General features: G+C 40.8%; 1 protein-coding gene across 1 annotated transcript in view; it reads left to right on the top strand.

Moving 5' to 3' along the window:
• The window catches only part of PTPRG (protein tyrosine phosphatase receptor type G), a 394,385-nt gene extending 386,931 nt beyond the window's left edge, over nucleotides 1-7,454 (top strand). The window contains exons 28-29 of the mRNA XM_038149628.1: nucleotides 1,420-1,555; nucleotides 2,278-7,454. Coding sequence (XP_038005556.1) covers nucleotides 1,420-1,555; nucleotides 2,278-2,424 — 283 coding nt within the window. The 3' untranslated portion in view covers nucleotides 2,425-7,454. The remainder of the gene's footprint in view (nucleotides 1-1,419; nucleotides 1,556-2,277) is intronic.
• The last annotated feature ends 13,301 nt before the right edge of the window (nucleotides 7,455-20,755 follow it).

The following is a 20,755-nucleotide window of genomic DNA, read 5'->3' as shown; positions in this document are numbered from 1 at the left end:
GGTGGGATGAACTTGATAACATTTTTAAAAGTTCAGAAATTCCAACTTGAGACAGTTGTCAAGATTTTTAAATGTAACTGCCTGAGTGTAGGCAACTTTGTAAAGATCTGCTGCATAATTTTCTGCAAGAAAAGTCTTCAGATTGTTGGGATCTGGAAATTACCAGCCCAAGTGAAAATTATGCTCTTACACCCTCAGAAGGATTTAGTTGTGTCCTGTCAAGTACATGCTCTGGGCACTTTGTCCACTGTCCCTGTAGATGACACAGGCCATCTGTATGGTGCTCTGCTTCTCCTCTAGACCTTACATCCAGTAGAGCACATCCACTGTGATCTGAGTTCTGTTTCTCATTTCTAGGTAAACTCAGCTTGAGTTTGCAAGAATCATATCAAATTAAGTCAGCATATGTCTTGATTTCCATGGGAATGCTGTCCAAATCCTAGTGGTAATTTTGCAATACAAGATGGTATTGCAGCATTGGCTGATTATTTCAGTTTTCATATAAAGCTCTCCAAGTGGCTTAGAGCAGGTCAGCACTGATGACCCCATTTACCAAAGGGAACATTTAAACACAGACTTTCTCAAAGTCACAGAGCAGACCCATAGCACAGCCAGGGCAGAATTTCAGTCTCCTGAGTGCCAGGAGAGCAGAGAGTGGAGGCTCCTCAGAAGCTGTTGTGCTCCTCAGAAGCCACAGGATCCTTCCTGCTGTGCCTCACACCTGCACCTACAGCCTAAGCACACCCCCAGGCTTGCAGCAGTGAGGTTTCTACCTGACCAGTATCTCAAGGATATCTCAAGGACTGATGTGTGCTCCTGATGAATAGCTGCTGCTTGGGATTTTATTACATGACAACACAGCTCAACTCTTCAAAATCTGTAATGTCTCCTGGGTGCCTGGCTCAGGGATGTTGCCTTTACCCATGAAGCAGACCTAGGCAGGACTTTGAGATCTGCCCCAATTACTTGTGAGCACCACAGAGCTGTATTAGTTTTCTGCAATTGTCAGATGTGGAGGAAGAGGCAAAGTCTCATTTCTTTCTAATCACTCATGTTTTGCTTGAGCTCCCACTAATGAATTTAAAATACACTCCACTGTAATGCAGATGCTCTCAGCCCATGTGGTGTGGGAGAACTGATTTGTGTTACGGTCTCCAGGCTGGGTATTTTGGAGTGGCTCATGTTCTGCTGCTGACACAGTTCTTTGTGTTTAATAGTGCAGATAACCTGAGATTACTGGTGTACCATCAAACTTCTATGAATTAAAATGACAAAAAATTAGCCACTATAAAACAAGCATTTAGTAAATACAAAGAGGAACTACAGTAATGAAATAAGACTGTAACAACACTTTCATGACTCGGTGTCAGTGCCCTGGTGTGTTTCTGAGTAACCCTTCATTTTGGTGTGGTTTTCCAGGTATGGAGCTGTGTCAGCGGGAACTCTATGTGCCCTTACCACTCTGTCTCAGCAGCTGGAGAATGAAAATGCTGTCGATGTGTTCCAGGTGGCAAAGATGATAAATCTTATGCGGCCTGGAGTATTTACAGACATTGTAAGTCTTTAAATGGACTATAAATAGATGGTTTACAAGGTTTTCATGTGAGACCAAAAGCATGAACTAAAACATGCATTGTGTATGCTATCAAGCCCTACAGCATCTGCTACCAAGCAGAATTTGCATTTGAACTTTTTTTGTGTAGTTGTTATTTTTTGTTAACCTCAAAGCCACACTGTAAGTCTCTGATTTGCACTTAAACTTATTTCTGATACTTTGGAGGGAAGCATCATACAGGCAAGTCCTAGCAGAGAAGGGCCTTTCAGCTTGTCACCATCTGCCTGCCAGCCCTGTGAGCTAAGCTGTGCTCTTTAGATCTGGCACGTTGTGGTCTGAAGGGATGCTCAGGGCAGGTGAAGCTGCAGGGAGATGAGGCTCTTCCCTGAGTGTCCAGCAGGAGCAGCCCCCTGCCTCTGTGTGTGTGGTACAAGGTTCTGCCACCCAGGGAGTGACCTGGGGCTGAGCTGCGGCCTCAGGTTTTGTCCTGCCCTCCTGAAGTGTTTAACAGTATATCAGAAATAATATAACCTACCCCAAACTGGAGTGGGGGTTGACAAAGTTAAACTGGATGAACAGAGGTAATTGCTCTAAGTCTATTTCTGTGCTATGTGTTTGTTTCTGTAATGAATGCCCATGACCTTCCCTGGAAATGCCAAATTAAAGTGCCACTCATTTATGTACGCTCAAAGGACTGAAATAAGTTGTTCTTTCTTTTCCAGGAGCAGTACCAGTTTCTTTATAAGGCAATGCTAAGCTTGGTCAGCACTAAGGAAAATGGAAATGGTCCCATGACACTGGACAAAAATGGTGCTGTGATGGCCAGTGACGAATCTGATCCTGCAGAAAGCATGGAGTCTCTTGTCTAATTGGAAACCTGAAAAGGCACTTAATTTGTAGAACTTCTGAAGACTGAGTGAACTTTTTTGAGGCCTTTTTTGCCAGACTCTAGGTTATACAATAACCCAATTACTTTTTTACACTGATAAAAGTTTTGATATTTATTTTTTGCCATTTTATGTCTTAATGGTATCCTACTGAGCATTTGCACCTCTGTTTATTTCACACAGTGAAACGCAATTTTATCTAGTTTGCACTATATGATCAGTGTTACTGCCTATAATATCCTAATACAAGACAAGCCCTGATGTGACATTCCATGACAACAAACATATGCTTTTTCTGTTTTGTTTAAATGCAGTGAAGTTTTGCTAACTACAGTGACCCTCGAATCTTAAATCTTGAATGCTAGGCCAGATGGATTCTTTCTACAACAGATACTGTACCCCTTCATACCATATTTATTATTTAGTGATCATGTCAAAGTTTTGGTAAGGGCGTTCTGCATTCCAGTGGAGAGGATGAGCAGTGTTCATCCTTTCTTGACAAAATGTGGCAGGTGATTATTAGCTACAGTGAAGGTCTAACAGCCTTGTGGAGCTGAAACAATTATTTCTGTATTGTTTCAAATTGCTGTGTTGTACACTTACAGGCCTGAGACTTGCTTCACATGGAATATATGAATTACATACAATATGATTCCAAATTAGATGCAATTCATATGTGGGATGCAGTGATAAGTTTTGAATTTACAGTTTGAAAGTTTCCCCATGTATTCAGGAAAATGTTGCTTTTGGTTTTTAAGCAGCCCTGTGATGGGAAAGTGTTTTGGTTTTATTTTCATCGGAGCCAATACAGTGAGAAATCTACGACAACCCAAAATCAGACCAGTTTTCAGATATATTAAAGGTAGCAATATTTTACATTACTAAGCTATTCAATATTTTAAACACATCTAATTTCCTTACTATTTCTTGAATATGACCTCACACCTAATGGTATGTTACATGATGACAGGCGTTTCTTAATTTCATAACTGTTAGATGCCATTTTTACAGGTGTGTAATTTTCATACTTTAGTGCTAAAACATAAAGTACTGATCCATATTTACTGGTGAAGCAAACTAATAAAAAAAACTACCTATAAAGTTACATTCTCCCTCTTTTTTTTTTGCCATACTAATTCTTTAGCAAAACCCTAGTTTATTGTGTTTTCCCTCCCATGCCAGTAGAAAGGTTTCCCCCAGATTATGTCAGTAATTATTGTTTGGAGCATTTAAGTTTACATCCTCACTGGCTCCCTGTTCCTTTGTATTTGGTTGCAATTCAACAAGGTCAGTTCCTGTTTAACAAAAGAAGTAAGCACATGCTTAATTCTCCTGAAAAGTAAAATTAGTTGTGCCCTTCATACCTTGGCTGAGTAGGGAGGGGTTATTGAATCTGCCTGCAAAAGAAGATATGTGATTTCAGCCATCCTGCCCCTTGCTGTACAGTTAAAGGCACTATCCCTTATATGTGGCAATAATTTCTTCTAAACTACAGAAAACATGCATTGTAATTTTTCAGGACTTGTCAAAATACTACAACTTCTTTTTTTTTTTTTCATTTAAATGTAAACCTATTAATTTCTGACAGTCCAGTCTTGCTGAAATACAGACATTTGGCAAGGTTCTGTGTGTTTGCACTCACAAGGAAGCTGAAAGCCAACTGTTTAAAAGGATATTGAGAGTAGATATGTTGGTTCAGACCCTCTTAAGGTGCAAACTGATACAGCCTCACTGCGAGCACAGGAGCTGTGCAAACTGGTATGTGCTAACATTTGGCCTTTTATCTTAACAAGAGAAAGATTCAAGAAAGTATTCAAGGATTCATCAGCAACCTTTTACACAGTCACCTTTTACTTCTCAGTTTGTTGAATCCCTCCATCCAAGCAATCCCAAAAATTGCTAATACCAAACAATTTAATAAGCCCATGGTTTCAGTAAGGCAATCCCATGCCCAGCAACAGCTAGTCCAAATAAAATATGAGCAGAATGTTTCAAAAGATTGTAGTTTGCATCCCCTTTGCACTGCACGAAGGTGGGAGTCAGTAGGAGTTAGGACTGGCCCTCCAGTAACTACACCCCAGTAACAGAATGGTTTAAGTAAGTTCTCAAGTGCTGCTCCCAGCAAGGGCTGGAAGGTTTTGCTGAGTGGTTTTCTGGCCAGCCTGCATCAGCCTCAGAGGCTGCTGAGCCCCCCTGTGCCCCCAGTCCTGAACCCGGACCCAGCCAATGCCAGCTGGTAGCAAAAGGGACTCACGAGTTGGATCAGTTCAATCTAGAAGTATTTTAAGTTCCTGGGGAGATGCAGGGAGAAGTTAGAAATTCAAACCTTGACAACTAAGTGACACAAAGATTACTGCAGGCATCAAAAGGTTGGATTTGTTCAGTACTTTCAGGTGATTACTTTTCATTTCAGTGGCATGATGGAAGATAACTGGTTTGTGACACACTGCCTGAATACCCGTGGTTTAATCCCTTACCTTCTCACAAGTTTTAAACATCAATGAATGAAGGCTGCGGGGGTTGAACTTTGGTAGATGCTTTGGAAATCCATGCATTTGCATTGGCATTTTCCAACACCTGAAATACTCATTTGGGTTTTAATCCATGGGGAAATGATGTTCTATGAGTTCTCCATGGATTATTTCATAATGGAGCTCCAGCTGTAAGTTAAGTGCTGTGCTGACAGCCAGGTAGCCAATAGATGGTAGTGATGCATGAGGCTTGAAGGGGTGAAGCTAGAAATTTCTTGTGAAGGTCAGGATTAAGCACACAGAAGAGCCAAATCTATCCTCCTGTAAGCAGCTGCAGTTCTGCTCTCTTACACAGGTTTGCACCCTTTCCTTGGGACTGAGTGAGTGGCAGAAGGAGCAATGTCTGCTCAGAGATGGGCACTGATAAACTCTCCTGATGCTCCCACGAGTGTCCAGCCCAAGTCCTGCTCTGCAAATCACCACCTTGCTTTTGGGACCCCAACCCCTCGGCTGTACCCAGCTCCTGCCATTCAGTCAGGATGTCTTTCAAGCATCAAAGGTTCCCAAGCAATGTGCAGGTCTGCAAATTAAGAGAACCTGAGAACATTCCTATATCACTGGTCCTCAGCACCAGCCCTGAGAGATAAGGAACAGAAGGACTGAAGCACACACACATCTACATATAGAAAATACCATTTCTCCATGTCTTGCACGTGTCCTGTGCCCGCAGACCGTGTGAAAGACACGAACTGTGTCTTGAGACCATAAGAGCAGCCAAGCTTTCCAAGTGGGAATGCTTGGAAAGCTTCTGTGTCAGCTGAACATCTGAAATTGGTGGCAGGCTCAGAATCATCCTCCAAACACTGCTGTGTGTGAGCTTGGCTTTGGTAGGAAGGTCTGGGGGAGCCGGTGGGACTGCTCAGACCACTGAGTCCTCTGCAGGATCAATGTCTAAAGAACATCCATTTTAAACAGCATTTGTCCTTAGTATTTCAGTATCTGTTTCCAAATGCTAATTTAGAAACAGGGAAAAAGAAAAATCCAAACCCCTTAAACTTGTCCTTGTAAGTGACTGTTTCTGTACTGTGGGTCTGCTCTAGGTTAGTGGAGTCATTTACAGGATCTGCAAAATTTCACTTGTGTTTCCAGTTTCTGACTGCTCAAATTGCTTGAACACAGAGTGATACATTGGAACATTAGGAGAAGAATCTTTATGATACAGCACAACTGCCTTCTCATTAATCTTTTTTAAAGCTGATGTATTTTATTTAAAAGCTAAAAAGTATAGATATGGATTCTACCAAAGATACATGCTACTAATTCTCAGCAAAACAAAACCAACTTAATTTAAAAAAAAAAAACCTATAGTTGTCTTGAAGACTTAGCAGTCTTTCTCAAATTCATGTCTTTTGACATCAGATCTTTTGTTCCGAAGTTTATGTTCAAATGGTGCCAGTGAACTTTTATATGAAGGGAAAATGCCTATTTGTTAATCTACTGCATTGCTTTTCTTCTTTTTATTTTTCTCTCTTTTTTTTTTCAGATGTAATTCACTGTTACCCTTTGCTCTTCTTCTCCTTGTTGCCATTCTAACAATGTGAACTGCATTGGCTTCACTTATCAAAGGAGAAGGAATGCAAAAATAAGGAAAGAGAGGAACTGTAATAAGAGATTTGGCCTCTACTTTGTCTTAGGTGTTAAACTGTTTTTAGTGTTTTTGTTAACTATTTGCAAAGGGAAGCATTTTCTACAGAGGATAATTAATTTCAAGAAAAATGTCTTGAGTTTTAAGAATAAACGTCTCCAAAAGAGGAGATAGTCAATTTTATACAATGTCACAACTCTCCAACATTTGGGGTAGTGACTTTTTTGTTTTGTTAGAACACTTGAGACTAGCAAGCAGCCATTGTTTCTAAAGACCGAAGCATTCATGTGTACTCCTATTTTCTTTTCCTTCATTTTTAAAATAGCAATGTCATTAAAACTGTAAATATTTTGTTGCTTAGATAAGCATCTTCTGGGAACTTTGTATCTATGGTATATAATCATAGAATTTTATATTTTCATATAAAGCTAATTTTTTTCTAGTTTCACCTCCTTCCTAGTTCTGTGGTGGTTATGTGAATACCAACCTTCTGTGTTTCAAGGTAGTGAGACGCCATCATCACACTCCAAAAAAGATTTCCACACATGACGTTTCTTTGGGGCAGTGATTGTGAAAGTTGGATTTTTTTATTTTTTTTTTGGATTCCATTGTCAGTGTGTGCAACAGGATTTAGACTTAGCCAGTCACTAGATACGTTTGTCTCATTGATCCATTCAGAAGAAAAATAAAAATGTGGTGTTTGGTTTGGGAAAAGGGTGGGAGGGAGTATTTTGAGGGAGACTTTTTGTTCATTTTTGGTTTTTGTTTGGGGGCTTTTTGTAACTTGAAGAATCTTCTTTTTGTTATGTTAAACTATATCAAATCATTCTATTATAGTGTTATTTAATATGTAAATTGTATTGCTATACATAAAATAAAGTATGGTTTTTGATGTATTTATGGACTTCTTACTTATTTGCATCGAGTACGCACAAGGAACAGATGCAGGAGTCAGTATTTCATTGTCCTGGGCATGCAGGAATGATGAGATCCAAGGCCTGCTTTAATTAGATCTCAAATTTCCAAGCAGTACTCAGCTGGGAACTGCCAGTGACAGTGGAGTTCACTGTTCCCTTCTTAATTGTCTCCAACTGTTAGAGAGCTGCCAGTAAATAACCCCATCCCTTTCCACCAATGCTCCTCTCCAGAATGCTGTGACCCATCAAAATCCCTTTTGGACTAGGGACTGTCTCCCTTCTGAACAGGACCTCAGATCCTGAGCTTTCCTGCTGGCTCCTTTCCTTCCTTCCATCTATTTCTGCCTTGCCATCCTGGAGGAGCAGGGGCTTCCACCAAGCCACCATCACCGTGTGATTTACTGTGATGAATGGCATTGCTCACTAACCCCAGCACTGTGGCAGGAAAAGCACTCATTCCCATCTCAGACTGACTGGGGGGACACAGATGTCCCAAATCCTAGAGACAATGCAGCAAAAACCCCCCATGGAGGGCGTTAGCAGTCACAGCTCCTTGCTGCTCCAGCCAGGAGGTGTCACTGAGGTGGACACACGTGATGCCATCAATGCTCTCAGTGTTTTGCAACAAAACCTTGGCAGCTCCAATGCCACCTCCCATTCTGGTTCTGTGCTCAGGGCTGCGTTACCTATTTTGTTGTGCTTGGGGGGAAGCCACTCAGGTTTGTGGACAGATTTTTGTTGCAATCGGCTGCTGGCAGCGCCTTCAGAAACACAGCAGCACTCAGCCTCCAGAGCAGCACCTGCACAGGGACACAAACATCAATAAGTCAAACTGCTTGTTGATGTAAGATTGCTGATTAAAATCAATACACTACACCTGCTGCCTTTTGTGTTGCTGCATTCTCACCTGTAAGGCCTGTGTTCCAGTTGACTGGGTGGAAGAGGGATCCTGGAACTCTGGATGGGGACTGTGATCAACAGGACACTGCACAACAGCCTGATGACCCTTGCCAAGCCCCCCACCTTGTAGGGTGCTCCCTCCAGCCCCTGCTCCGGGGTGCTGCCTCATGTTGCACCCCAGGAGCAGCTCAACACCATCCCACCAGCAGGGAGCTGCTTCCCAGCCTGCTCTAGGGGATGCTCCAGCACCTCAAGTGCCCTCTATAACTTTTCCAGGCCAGAAGCAGGCACCCAGGGGAAGCTTCCTCTGCCCTGCTTGGCTGTTTCAGCTCTATGGAGAAGATGGCAGGCCCTGCATGCACAGGTAGGTGGGTACACAACCCTTCACAGCAATAATATGGGAAAAGAGTTGTGTAAATACTGCTTGTCTGGGAAGTGCCTGAAGGATGGAGAGGATGGCAAGCTGACCATGAGCCAACGCCAGCTGCAAAGTAGAGACATGCAGGTCTGGCAGATCTACACTGGGACCAGGTAAGGACAGCTCCCAGTCTGCTCACAGAAGGGTTAAAACCATCTCATTTTGGGAAAGGAGAACCACACAAACAAAAAAATGTAGCCCCACTGAAGACAGACAAAAGGAGAACAACGAGGATGGTCAGTGAGCAGGAAATCTTCTGAGCCAAGACATGACAAACTGGGGCATTGCCTAGTGAAAAGACTGAGGGAGGGCCTGGAAGAGGCAGGAGCAGAGAGGCTGTGAGGCTTGTCTCCTGAATCACCACTCCTGAAGGAAGGCTGTAACTGTTCCTACATCTTCATTAGATATGACAAAAACCAGGGTTTGGCAGGCCACAAGGAAGGTAGGGGTAAGGCAGTGGGAACATGGCCTGGGGCAGCCATGGAACAAGAAAAACAGCTCTGTAACAACTGCAGAAATCAGAACACTCCAAGGCAGCTCCTTAAATGAAAATACAGCATTTTCACTAGACAGCAGCACCTCTGAGGTGAGCCCCCCGCAGCTGCCAGCCCGGTTGTCACTGCACAGACGACAAACGGGGCAGAGGTCCCTGCACTGCCAAGGTCAGCATTTGCTCCAGGAGGCCCGTGCTCCTCCTGAGACATCCTGGCGGACAACAGAGGCAGGAGTGGAGGACAAGAGAAAAGACAAAACCTTGGAGAAAGTACTCAGATTCCATAGTTGGGGAAGTGGCCTGGCTGAGACCTGTATCATGTGGAAAGATGTAGTAAGTAGTTCATTAATACTTTGGCAACAGAGATATGATTTACCAGCACTTCCCACTACTAACAATATGCCTGAATTAATTGATGGTATCAGGAGATCCCAACATCTTCTGTAATAAATAGCTAACAAGTTTAGTCTTTAAGGCTTCTAGAGGCTGCTAGGAGTCATTTTAAGCAGGCACAAATAATAGCAGCATTTTTATTAAATGGATTCAGTTGCCAGAAGGTTTATTTTCAAGACCTTTTACAACATAAAAATTATTTTGATCAATGACTCGGTCCCAGTCCTATTACTTAGCCACTTAAAGCCCCACAAAGTGCTTCCTGCACTGACAAGTCATCCCCACCTGCTGGCAGCCACCTTATTGATCACTGGTGATTTCTGCTCCCCTTTGCTGCCAATCAATGTTTTTGATGTCTTTCTGACTTTGTAATGCTTTAAGAAGCAACGCTCACAAAGCAATCTTTCCTAACACTGTGTTCAATCAATCTGACAGTCACTGGGCTTGCTTTTCTTTTCTAAAGTTGTTATCTTCCGTATGTCTTGAAATCCTTGTTTAGGAGTCAACGCCTGCTTCATTCGTGTTTTATGCTATGGTTTTGAATTTTGAAAAGATTCTGCAATTCAGTTCCGTGTCTCTTATGGGAGCCGTTTCAAATATTTCACGTTGCCCTGTCTCTGTGTCTCTGAGCCATGCTTTCTGCACAGCTCATCACTTCTGTCACTCCTCAATTCAAACCCTGTTGGTCCTGTGTTCTGTATCACAGGACATCCTTGCACTAGATCTAATCATAAACACTTTATTCCTTTATCTAAGGAGCTGCTGAAAGAGAGTTTTTGGGTCAACAGAAGAAAGGCAGAAGGTATGTGTCTTTTGTCTTGGGAGAAGGCACTATTGGCTGGAAGCCCAAGGCTCAGTATAGGGAGCGTGGCACAGCCCCCCATCATCTGTTTCACTGGGGTTTTTGTTCTAAAATGATGCCCTGTCTGCAAGATGAGAGCAGCAGACTCTGACTGCTCAGGCAGGGAATAAAACACTGAGGCAACAGTGGGAACCTGCAAATAAAGCCCAAATAATAAATCTAGAACAGACTCTTTAAAAATATTTTCACATCAGGACAGAGAAACAGTGACTTCTCAGCCATGCATCACAAAGACCCCTGGAGTCCCCCAACCTGAGGTTCTGTCAGTCAGTCTGGAGTTCTGAGATGCTGCAGGTCCCTTCCATGAGAGGGAAGGCTGTGATCCTTTCAGTTCCTTGCTGAGAAGGAAAAGCAAAGGGAGAGCTGATGAGTTTGATTGCAGGATAAAATGAGATCTTTATGCTTCTCTCAGCCAATGCATGGGAGGAAATTGTGATCTCTTAAGGAAAGCCTGGCTGTTTTTAATATGGGGTCACTATGGGGGGCACAAGAGGGATGGAATGGAGATGTCCTGTATGTACTACATAAATGAGCATTTTTCTCCAACAAGGTGCTTATTGTGTTTCATCAGCACACAATCAAGAGGAACAGAAAACCATAGAAAAAGAATAAATAGAGGCCTTCATTACATGCAGCCTGATGGGACCATCAGCACCACACCGCCTCACCCTCCTAACAGGTTCAAATCATTACCTTCAATGGTATTGGCTCAGTGTCAGAGCTGTTGGACAAACTCTGAGTCTAATCATCAGATCAACATTTTAATTATCATTTAATTTCATTTAAATTAAATATAATTTCATGAGGAATCTGAATACAATGTGACTGTGACCAAAAGGCTGTTGGCTTGTAGCTGTAATATATGCAGCCATACAAAAATGGTGACACAAAATAAAAGGTGGCACTTTATTTATCTAGGTATAGAAAGGTTATCACACTTTGCAACTAGCAAGGAAAGTCCCCAGTGCTGCTTAATACTAGACTTCAAACTGAAAAACATCTTTATTGGATGGGGGTGAAATCATAAAAACTCTTAAAGGTTCAGTACCTTACGTTATGAAAGGCTCTGCTTTCTGAATTTTAGTGCTTTAAATAAGCTTCCTTATAACTTAAATCCAATTTTCTAGGTAGCTTCTTACTTTGAGCCTCTTAGACATATGTTATGCCTTTGCCTGAAAGTCTCCCAGTGACCTGTAAATTGATTGCAGCCTGTGAAATTGGCCATAAGTAAATCTTTGCACCTTTTTCTTTCTCCTCTGTTTTCTGAAATAAAAAGGGTGCAGGTGGCTTGTTTACTCTCAGGCTATAGATCCTATATGGACTTCAAAAGCACTATTGACCTCCTAGCAGCATGTACGAGGGAGAATGACTGACTCAAGCTAATCTGGGCAGATGAGCAGAGCCCTGTCACAACACAGTTTTCCCTATTTGTCAAAATTCTCCCGCAGTTTCTCCATGGGTGCCTGACCAGCCAGAGCTCAGCACCTTCCAGTCCCCAGTGAAGATCAATGATGGTCTTTGATTCATCAGCTTCAATAGTTTCTGAAATACCTTGTTGTGCTGGTATCCACCAAGAAGATAAAGTATGTAACTGCCAAAAAAAAAAAAAAAAAAGATATTAAGCTGGAATTTTGTCACATAAAAGATAAGACAAAAATAAATAGAATAAGCTCCAAAATGACAAGCAAAAAAGAACATAGTAATTTAATATAAATTACATAAAATTGCTCAAATTGCACCAAAGTTCTTAAATAAGGAATACTAGTATACCCCCCCTTTTTATACCTTTATTTCTTTCTGGTTTTACACCCCTGTCACTGCATGTAGCTGGGTAAAATAACAATGCACAAAATGATAAAGCCAAATTTGCAAATGGCCACAAAGTCACAGACACAAAATGGCACAAAATGGCACAAAATGCTGACCCAGTCCAATGCCTTCCTGGTGGTTTCCAGGTGGTTTCACATTTGTTCACAAAATTGTTTTGGGGCAGCTGCATCCTCACAGACTTTGTGCCAGATCAGGAAAGTCCATTCTGTCACAAATGGCTTAGAACCCACCACTTTGGGTGCTTTGAGCAGATATTTGTTATTGCCAGGTATTTAATGGCAGCCTCAGCAATCAGCAATGAACAGCCCTGAGCAAGGCTGGTGTTTTCTGAGCACACAGCTACCCCTGCCCAAGTTTTCTGCTTGAATCATGTCCCACCCTCTTTTCTTCCTCAGACTATTCAGTGGTCCTTACCCAAAATAGAGAGTAAAGTCCTATCATGTCATTTCCTTCTAAGTAAATCCAAAAAGCATGTCCCAAAAAGGTAATACTAACTTTGGATTCTTTGCCCTTTGGAGTTCCTACTCCACATTTTGCCTGCCCTTCAATTTTTATTGATTTTGCTCTGCCACCTTCCAGTATCCTTCCCAGGCAGCATGATGCATTAACTTTCCATACAATGAATTTTCCCATTTGGTTCTGTACTCTGAAATACACCCACCTGTAAATGAGATTTCAACACTCTGCATTGCTGATTTCCAGGTGTGGGCCATAGCCCTCATTTTTCATAGGTTGGGAACACCAAAAGAGCCTTCAAGACCCAGAGGCCTTCCTTTTAACACAATCACTGCTGTACTGGGAGGGAGGAGAGCTTTTATATTTTTATACTAGTTCCAACAATGAAGTTATTAAAGCCATTTTCCACCCTGCAAGAAAGCTACCGGATGATAATATTGTGCCTGCCTTTTAAACTAATTTTATTTTAATATGGTGCATTTGTAGGCATCATAATCTTATTGGTGCATGTTATTCCCACTTAATGATTGAAAAGGCTGTTGTTTGGGGAATGGGTTTGTTCTGGGTTTTGTGGGTTTGGGGATTTCTCTCTTCAATTTTATCAACTGCTAAAATATCAGAAACTAAACCAATTCATTCAATAAAATAATTTCTATCCATCGCTATGTTGACTTCAATTTCCTGAGAAGGCTACAAGGTATTTTTGCAAAGCAGTCTGGAGAAAGACCTTCAGTTATTCCAGGTAGGATGCATCCACACAACTAAGGGTCTGTCCCAGCCAAGGTACAGATCAGGAAGTATGTTTGTAGTTCAGCTTCTCATAGAAGAGGAATACATTTACATATCTATTTCTATAGTCAGATCTTCCACACTGGATTTGAAAAATTGTGTCACTAAATCCACATCCCCTCTAGTGTGGCACCTCTGCAGCACTGGGACATCACAGTCTTCCTGACCTGAATGGCAGCAGACCTCCAAATAAAGGATCCCCAGATCTTTTATTTGCACTCTTTACTACTTACTGGATTTTTAAAAATTCTTTTCACCTTGTGTAAAACAGGATTGGTTTCACAACATGTTCATTACAATTACTACACCTCACACTACAGCCCAAAAGCAGTATTTTGAGTCTCAGACTTGAGGCATTTTTGAAAGTAACAAGATTCAGGAGAGTGGAATTTTAGCCTTCCCGCAATTATGATATTTGTGTTAAGAACACAAACTTTAAAATCGTTTTCAGACACCCACAAGAACATAAGATTCAATGTGGGTATGAGGTACTCAGTGACCAGGTAGGCACAGAAGGACATTGTCCCCCTGAGATGTCCAGGTCAGTACCTGCATTTGAGGGATGCCACTGGATTGACATGGAATAGCTGCTGCCAGGAGTGACTTCAGAGGGCATCACATCACTCAGCTGACTTTCACAGCTGTTCCATGCTTCCATTTCTCCCTGAAACCATCATTGCATCTGCCCAGCTCAAAACCTGAGCTTCCCATTAAGAAGAGAACTACATCTCCCTCTCCTCACAGGCGAGTTCTAGAGTACACATTTCCTACTTACAGAAGGATCTTGGCGGGCATAAGCAAGTGCTAAAAGACAAAAAAGTATTGAAAAGGGGATCTCATATTGTACATATACCCATTATGGCCATGTTTTGTATTAAACTTCCTTTTATATTTAATAGGAATTAATAGATATTTTCACAAATGGGTCTCAAATGTTATAGGCGATAGCAGAGTTCAGCAGGTTGATTATTACTGCTATAGAGCATTATTTGCTGATGATAAGCTTGTAATCCATGTGATCCTTATCTGCTAGATGTTCATATTATCTATTAATAATTTATAAACTAACCTCATTTTAAGGCTCTAGTATCAACTGCAACAGATTACAGCAAAAATGTGCAGGACTCAGGCACTGTGTTCCTCGTTGAATTTTACTGTACACTCTTGATATTGTGGAAAGCTCCACTTCTTCCTAGGGCATGGTTATCAGTAACCTGTGGGCTGCATTTTCCCACATGGCAACTGATGCCTGCAGCAGAAGCTGAGCTCTTGCCATTGTGTTGGTACAGGCAGGTTTGGGAACAGGACCAGTTGAGGATTGTTCACTAGCAATCCTCAGGGCGAGCAGAGCTCTACACAGGCTTCTGGGTCCGAGTGCCGCAATGAGGCCACGGCAGTGCCCATCCCTGGGTCGTTGCCTTCAATCTTCCTGTGACAGGAGGCCTGTCTAGTGTCTGAGGACACAGCCTCACCAGTGCACTAAACTGTGCTTCCCTTCTGGGCCATGGTCTCCACAGATTTATTTCACTAAGGTGGTCACAACACAAAGTACTAAACCTACAAGCAGAAGCACTTGCTGTAAAATGGACGAAGACATTCCCAAAGGACAGGGAGTGGTTCTTTTCCTGATTTGTGTGTACAGAAGAGGGAAAAGTTTAGAGAAAAAAAAAAGTGGTATATGCTCAAGTCTTTAATATTTCACAACAGTCACTTTCCAGTGCTATCTAAATAGCAAGTCAACCTCTGTTTTTTACAAAATCCTCTGCACTTGAATGTTTTCTGCCAGTCCTCCCTCTCAAAGTGGCATGAGAACACTGACAGCCACAAGTGCTCAGCTGCAGGATCTGGCTTTGTGAAAATTAATAGCTAAGCTGGAAAGAGTAGGTTCTTCACAAAAAGAGTAGTACGGTCATCCACAGTGCACACATGCTTGTAAAAATCCATTGCTCTGATACATGACAGCACACCTTTCCTTGGAGCCCCTTTGGGCAAGAGACACTCTCAGGACATCCAGGAAGAGCAGCTATCTGGGCAGACTCTCAAGGCAAAAATCTGTGCTTTACCAAAGCCATGGGCAAAGTTCATTTTGACTTCAGCAGAGACAAGAATTTTCTGTCTCCTTATCACTACATTTCTTGGCTTTCAACATTACTGCATATTTTTCTGAGCAATTTTAGGCAAACCTATCTTCTGACAAAGATATTCGTGATGAATAGCAATTATTCTGTTGTAGTAGTATCCTGGGACCTTAGCTGTGGACCCACATGCATCCACAGCAGCAGCGTGTGGATGCATAATAAAGAGACAGCTTGGGTCTTTATTTATGTATGGCACTCTTTACCTTATCCTCAGACATTGACATGAAGGAGTTTAAACTGAGAAGTAAACACAAAGATGTGGATAGAATCCCCGGCTCAGGATGTGCCTGGTCTACAGACTGCCAAAGCCTGGTAAGAATTGATGTCTGCTGCTCTTTGTCACCTTCCCTGAGTATCCTCTATTGTCCCTTAAAAACAGGACACAGTCTGAATTACCCTATACTCTCAGTAATAGTGATTTTTCAGCTTGTGTTATGTTGGGAAAACATGGTGTAGTGGCAAACAAATCACAATCCTGCACCCTGGCAGCAAATGGATGGTTCTTTCTAAAGAACTCCTATGATGTTGCCTTGTTTTTCCATAAATGAGCCTTTGCAGAACATTTTTAGAGTTCACAATGAATTTCTAACTTAGTGTTCTAAGTTCTCATTTCTAACTCAGTGTTTCCACTGAAATTAATCTGATTTTCTGCATATATTTCAGCCCATAAAGTAGCCAGTAATCTGCCTTTTAAAAATCTTACTCAAAGTAAACAATTTTCCCAAGCCACATTTATAATAAATCCGTCTTGTGGGCTGTGCGATCTTTCACTGTCTCTCTTCCTCCTCACCCCCATATCATGCTGAGTCATTTTCTAAAACTAGTCCAGTTGCTTTTCTGTGAGCAATGAATGAAATCTCAAGTGAATGAAACCTAAATATAGACTACATCAGGTAGATGATGAGAAGGAAGACATGTAATCATAACTTCCCAGCCTTGCCAGAGTTGTATTTCCTTATAGTCCTGCAAGCATATGAAATGAGACCACAAAAAAAAGAAAAACTATAAGGGAAAAGAAAAATTCAATTTTTCCTTAGATGTGTGTTTCCTTTCCACTCTATTCTAAACACAGGCAATTAATTGGAAATGATCCTTTACTGGCAGAGATTACCCTGTGGTGGTGTACCTTGCTGCCTTCAGCATACTTTGTGGGATTTAGCCATGGATCCCAGTTGTGCTTTCATGATCTCTCCTACAAGTAACACTCACATTTTCTCACACATGAAGAGACATTAATAACTATTTCTACACCTGCCTACATGTCTTTTAGTGCAGAGACAATAGTCCCTCCTCAGAGTCTGTAACAAGTCTAAGACAATTCAAAGTATGCAAAACTTACATACCATGTTTTTCAAATGTAACTGGGAAAGCATGCATTTAATCATCCCTGTTTGATTATTCCAGTGGGCACAATGTGTAAAAAGGTATCACAAATTATTTTGAGATATTACCCAATTACAGAGAGACATTTCCAGAGAGGAAATTTAGAGCATCTCAGTAATGGCTTGATTAATACACCAGTCATATTTCAGCAACAGATAGTTTGATTGCTTATATGAACTGGTTTCATTCCACTTGCTTTAAATACAGAAAAATACTTAGTAGATGTGCAGCTCTATGAACAACAGAACCAAGGAGCCTGGTTTTCTATAGATTTGAGTTGGTAGAAAAAAAGCCTACATGAACCCTCTGACATCTTACAAATTTTAAACTCTCCTTACCACTTTTCTTTTTCTCTGAATAGCCATCTATCTTCAAAAAAACTTTTAAAACTTTGATGTCTTTGGGACTAGTAAACTATTTAACTTGATGTTAAATTTGGCTGCAATTGGTCAGCTTCAAAAATCACTAGAAATAGAGACATGTGCATGCAGCTACATACACTCACACACACAGATTATAAACACATTTAAATAGAAAATCATTCCCTTTTAGAAACTGATATAAACTTCTATAACTCTACAGCTTTTGCCCATCATACCCATTTTCAGGAATTAAACCACCAACCATCAACTGATTTGATTCTTTGATAAGGTTTAATGAAGAAAATAAATGGTACTCCCTAAGGAAATAATTTTCTCATTCCTTGGAATGTATATTTTTTCTCACATCTCTTACTGCTTTATCTTTCCAGAGAAAGTGCTACCTTATTGCAAAGCTGAACCATAAATGACAGAAAAGCAACCATTGACCCTTTTCACATCAATGGCAGCACTGACATTTTTACCCAGCTATTCAAAGCCTGGACTCCACAGTGCTGTCCATAACTCTTATCACAAATAGAGTCTGCTTCATTAAAGCCACAGACAGTCAACTGTGCAAGAAAATCTGAGAATGCTGTTAGAACTTGCAGTTATTTAAATATTTTAAACTGACAGCATTTGAAAACCAACTTGAAAGCTAAAATTTAAATTCACCTGCCTTTCTGTGCCTTAGGCTATGAAATAAGTTCAGACAAACAGCCAACCACAAATAATGTCATGTAGGACTTTGTAATGTAAAGCTCATAGTGAGATCACAGCAAATAGAAGGTTACATTAGGAAGCCTACACACAGAGGAAGATTTTCACAACACAGAGATGCTGTGTTCAAAACATTCTCCTCCCAATGCCTGAATGGAGTAGCAATGCCCTGCACACCTACATGGCACAGACGTGTCACAAACACAGCCTAGTTGGCAGGCAGAGCCAAGCTGACTGCACAAGTTGTGCATTGTGTGTTTTTCACAGGTTTTCCCTCTGCAATATTATCCATAGCCTGAGGCACAGAGCAGCAGGTGACTCGGAGCTTTAATTTTCAAGTTTTCTCTCAATGAAGACCAGCAGCTGATAGAACATTGACACTGGTGGTGGGATTCTGGTATTTCACCAGCACAGCTCAACTGAACAGATCTGCTATGAAAAGCTTTCCATTGGAAAGGTTCTGCAAGTCAGGCTTCTCTCCAAAGGTCACCAGAAAGCCATGATTCAGGCTCCCACTCACAGATGGGTGAAGGTCCTAGATAAAATGACTCCATTCTCCCTCCCTCTCTATTCTCTGTCTAGAATTTCACCTGTCTGATGGTGAAGCACTTCCCTAAAACTTCTCTGTTCAATAGGAGGTTTATTCATTACAGAATCACAGAGTGATTTGCATTGGAAGGAACCTCAAAGATCATCTAGTTCCACCTTTCTGGCCATAGGCAGGGTCACAAATGGATTACACCCATTTGTTCTTCTCATAGCACTACAGTTTTGTTTTAAAATCTCTTTTTCATCAATATTAATATTATCATTCTATTGCTAGTAGAAAACAATCAGATACTCTTCCTGCTTCTGTTTTGATAAACAAGCCAAATATTTTAATCTTTTCTCACAAAACAAGTTTGCTTCACTCTCTTGATCACCTGAAAGCTTCTTCTACACCTCTTCATTTCTCTTGAACTCAGGTGACCAGAAACTCACCAGATCCATCACAGCTGGTCAAATAAGTAACCAGAATGACCCATAACAGGTTTGCAAGAGGCTCAGCTGAACAATTCTCTCAAAAGTAAAGAGGGATGACATAATTCATCTTTTCCTCCATTTCCTGATTATAGGTAAGCCTGAGGGGAAGGGGTTAAATTGAAGGATAGAACCCTGTAATTTGGTGTTAGTGCAGATTATTTGTGTCCCTTGGAAGCATTCATTAATTATGATTTTATATTACTTGGATCACTCTGGTCTCTCTTCTCCTTCCAATTCATTCATACAAAGGAAATATGATGCATTGACATTTATACTTCACACAGTGTTATAAAGCAAAGTTGATTCTTTTTATAACACGAGGCTTGAGCTACATAGATTCTGTTTGCTTTTCTTAGATTTATGTGATCATGCTCCTTTCTTCTCTGCTTTTAGAATGGTTGTTAATATTCTAAAGGTTTTGTTACATTCTTTAACACTTTAAGACATTTCCTGGAAAGAATTGTTTATCAAACCAGTATTTTGTGTTTGTAAGAAATGTAACTTCTCTCCTATAAAGAAAAAGGAAAACCACAGCCAACAACCACATTTCATAGAAACAAAATAGAAAAAAAGAGATTAGGAAAAAAAAAAATTCATATCTTTTAAAATCTGCTATAAAAGCTTCTTCTGAGGCTTTTCATCTCTGGTTACCAAACAAGATGCTATTAGACTTTTTTTTTAACCATTTTAGCAGGGCTAGGGGTACTGCTCAAAATTATTGAAATTGCAGGTCTGAGCACTCAGCTGCTCTAAAAAATCAGGTCCAGTGTGGGTCAAGTTGGTCATTTCCCCTGAATGAACACTCAAGAAAATGTTGGCTTTCAGCAAGTTGGTTCAGACTATGAATCCACTCTGGCAGAGACAGGAAAAGAACTCAGGTTTTCTGACTGACTGATCAAATGGCTCGACTGTGCTATCACCAAGAAAGAGACTTTAAAGAATGACTCTGAAAGGTTATATTCATTGAATTGCTGAGTGCATAAAATGTGTTGAAAGAAAGGGTAAAACTTCTTGAAAGGGTTTAGAAATGGTTATATTTCTAATCTGTTGTGGTAAGATTTTCAACTCCAGTGTTCAGCGAACCTAGACTGACAAATTTATTATAGTTATAAGGCTGAGAAACCTATTAGAAGAAATATAATAGAAGGTACATTTTTGTGAGGCTTTAATAGGAACAGAAACAATTCAACAAAAGACTAAATTCTGTAAGGTGGGAAAAGTCATTTATTAAATCTTTCTTAAAAGATTGACTGACCTTTCTTTAAAAAGTGGGGCTTTTTTGTAAAAAATGAAAAGCTCAAGCTTTATAACAACAACCCAGTAAAAGGGTTTATTAGAAACTGGCTTCCTGCACAAGTTCAGTTATTTTTATTGTCAGTATATGTTGGTGTTATGCAGCAAGAGAAGCACTGTTGCCTCTCTAATTTCTCTCTGGAACCAAAGAAATTAATAATAAAAGCACTCAAAATCTAAACAGAAATTTAAAAATAGAACACTGCTGCTTAGGTTTGTATGG

Source organism: Motacilla alba, chromosome 12, assembly GCF_015832195.1.
Source record: "Motacilla alba alba isolate MOTALB_02 chromosome 12, Motacilla_alba_V1.0_pri, whole genome shotgun sequence".
NCBI classification, from domain to species: Eukaryota; Metazoa; Chordata; class Aves; order Passeriformes; family Motacillidae; genus Motacilla; species Motacilla alba.
Note: the sequence above shows the minus strand (reverse complement) of the source record. Positions and strands in the feature narration are given on the sequence as shown.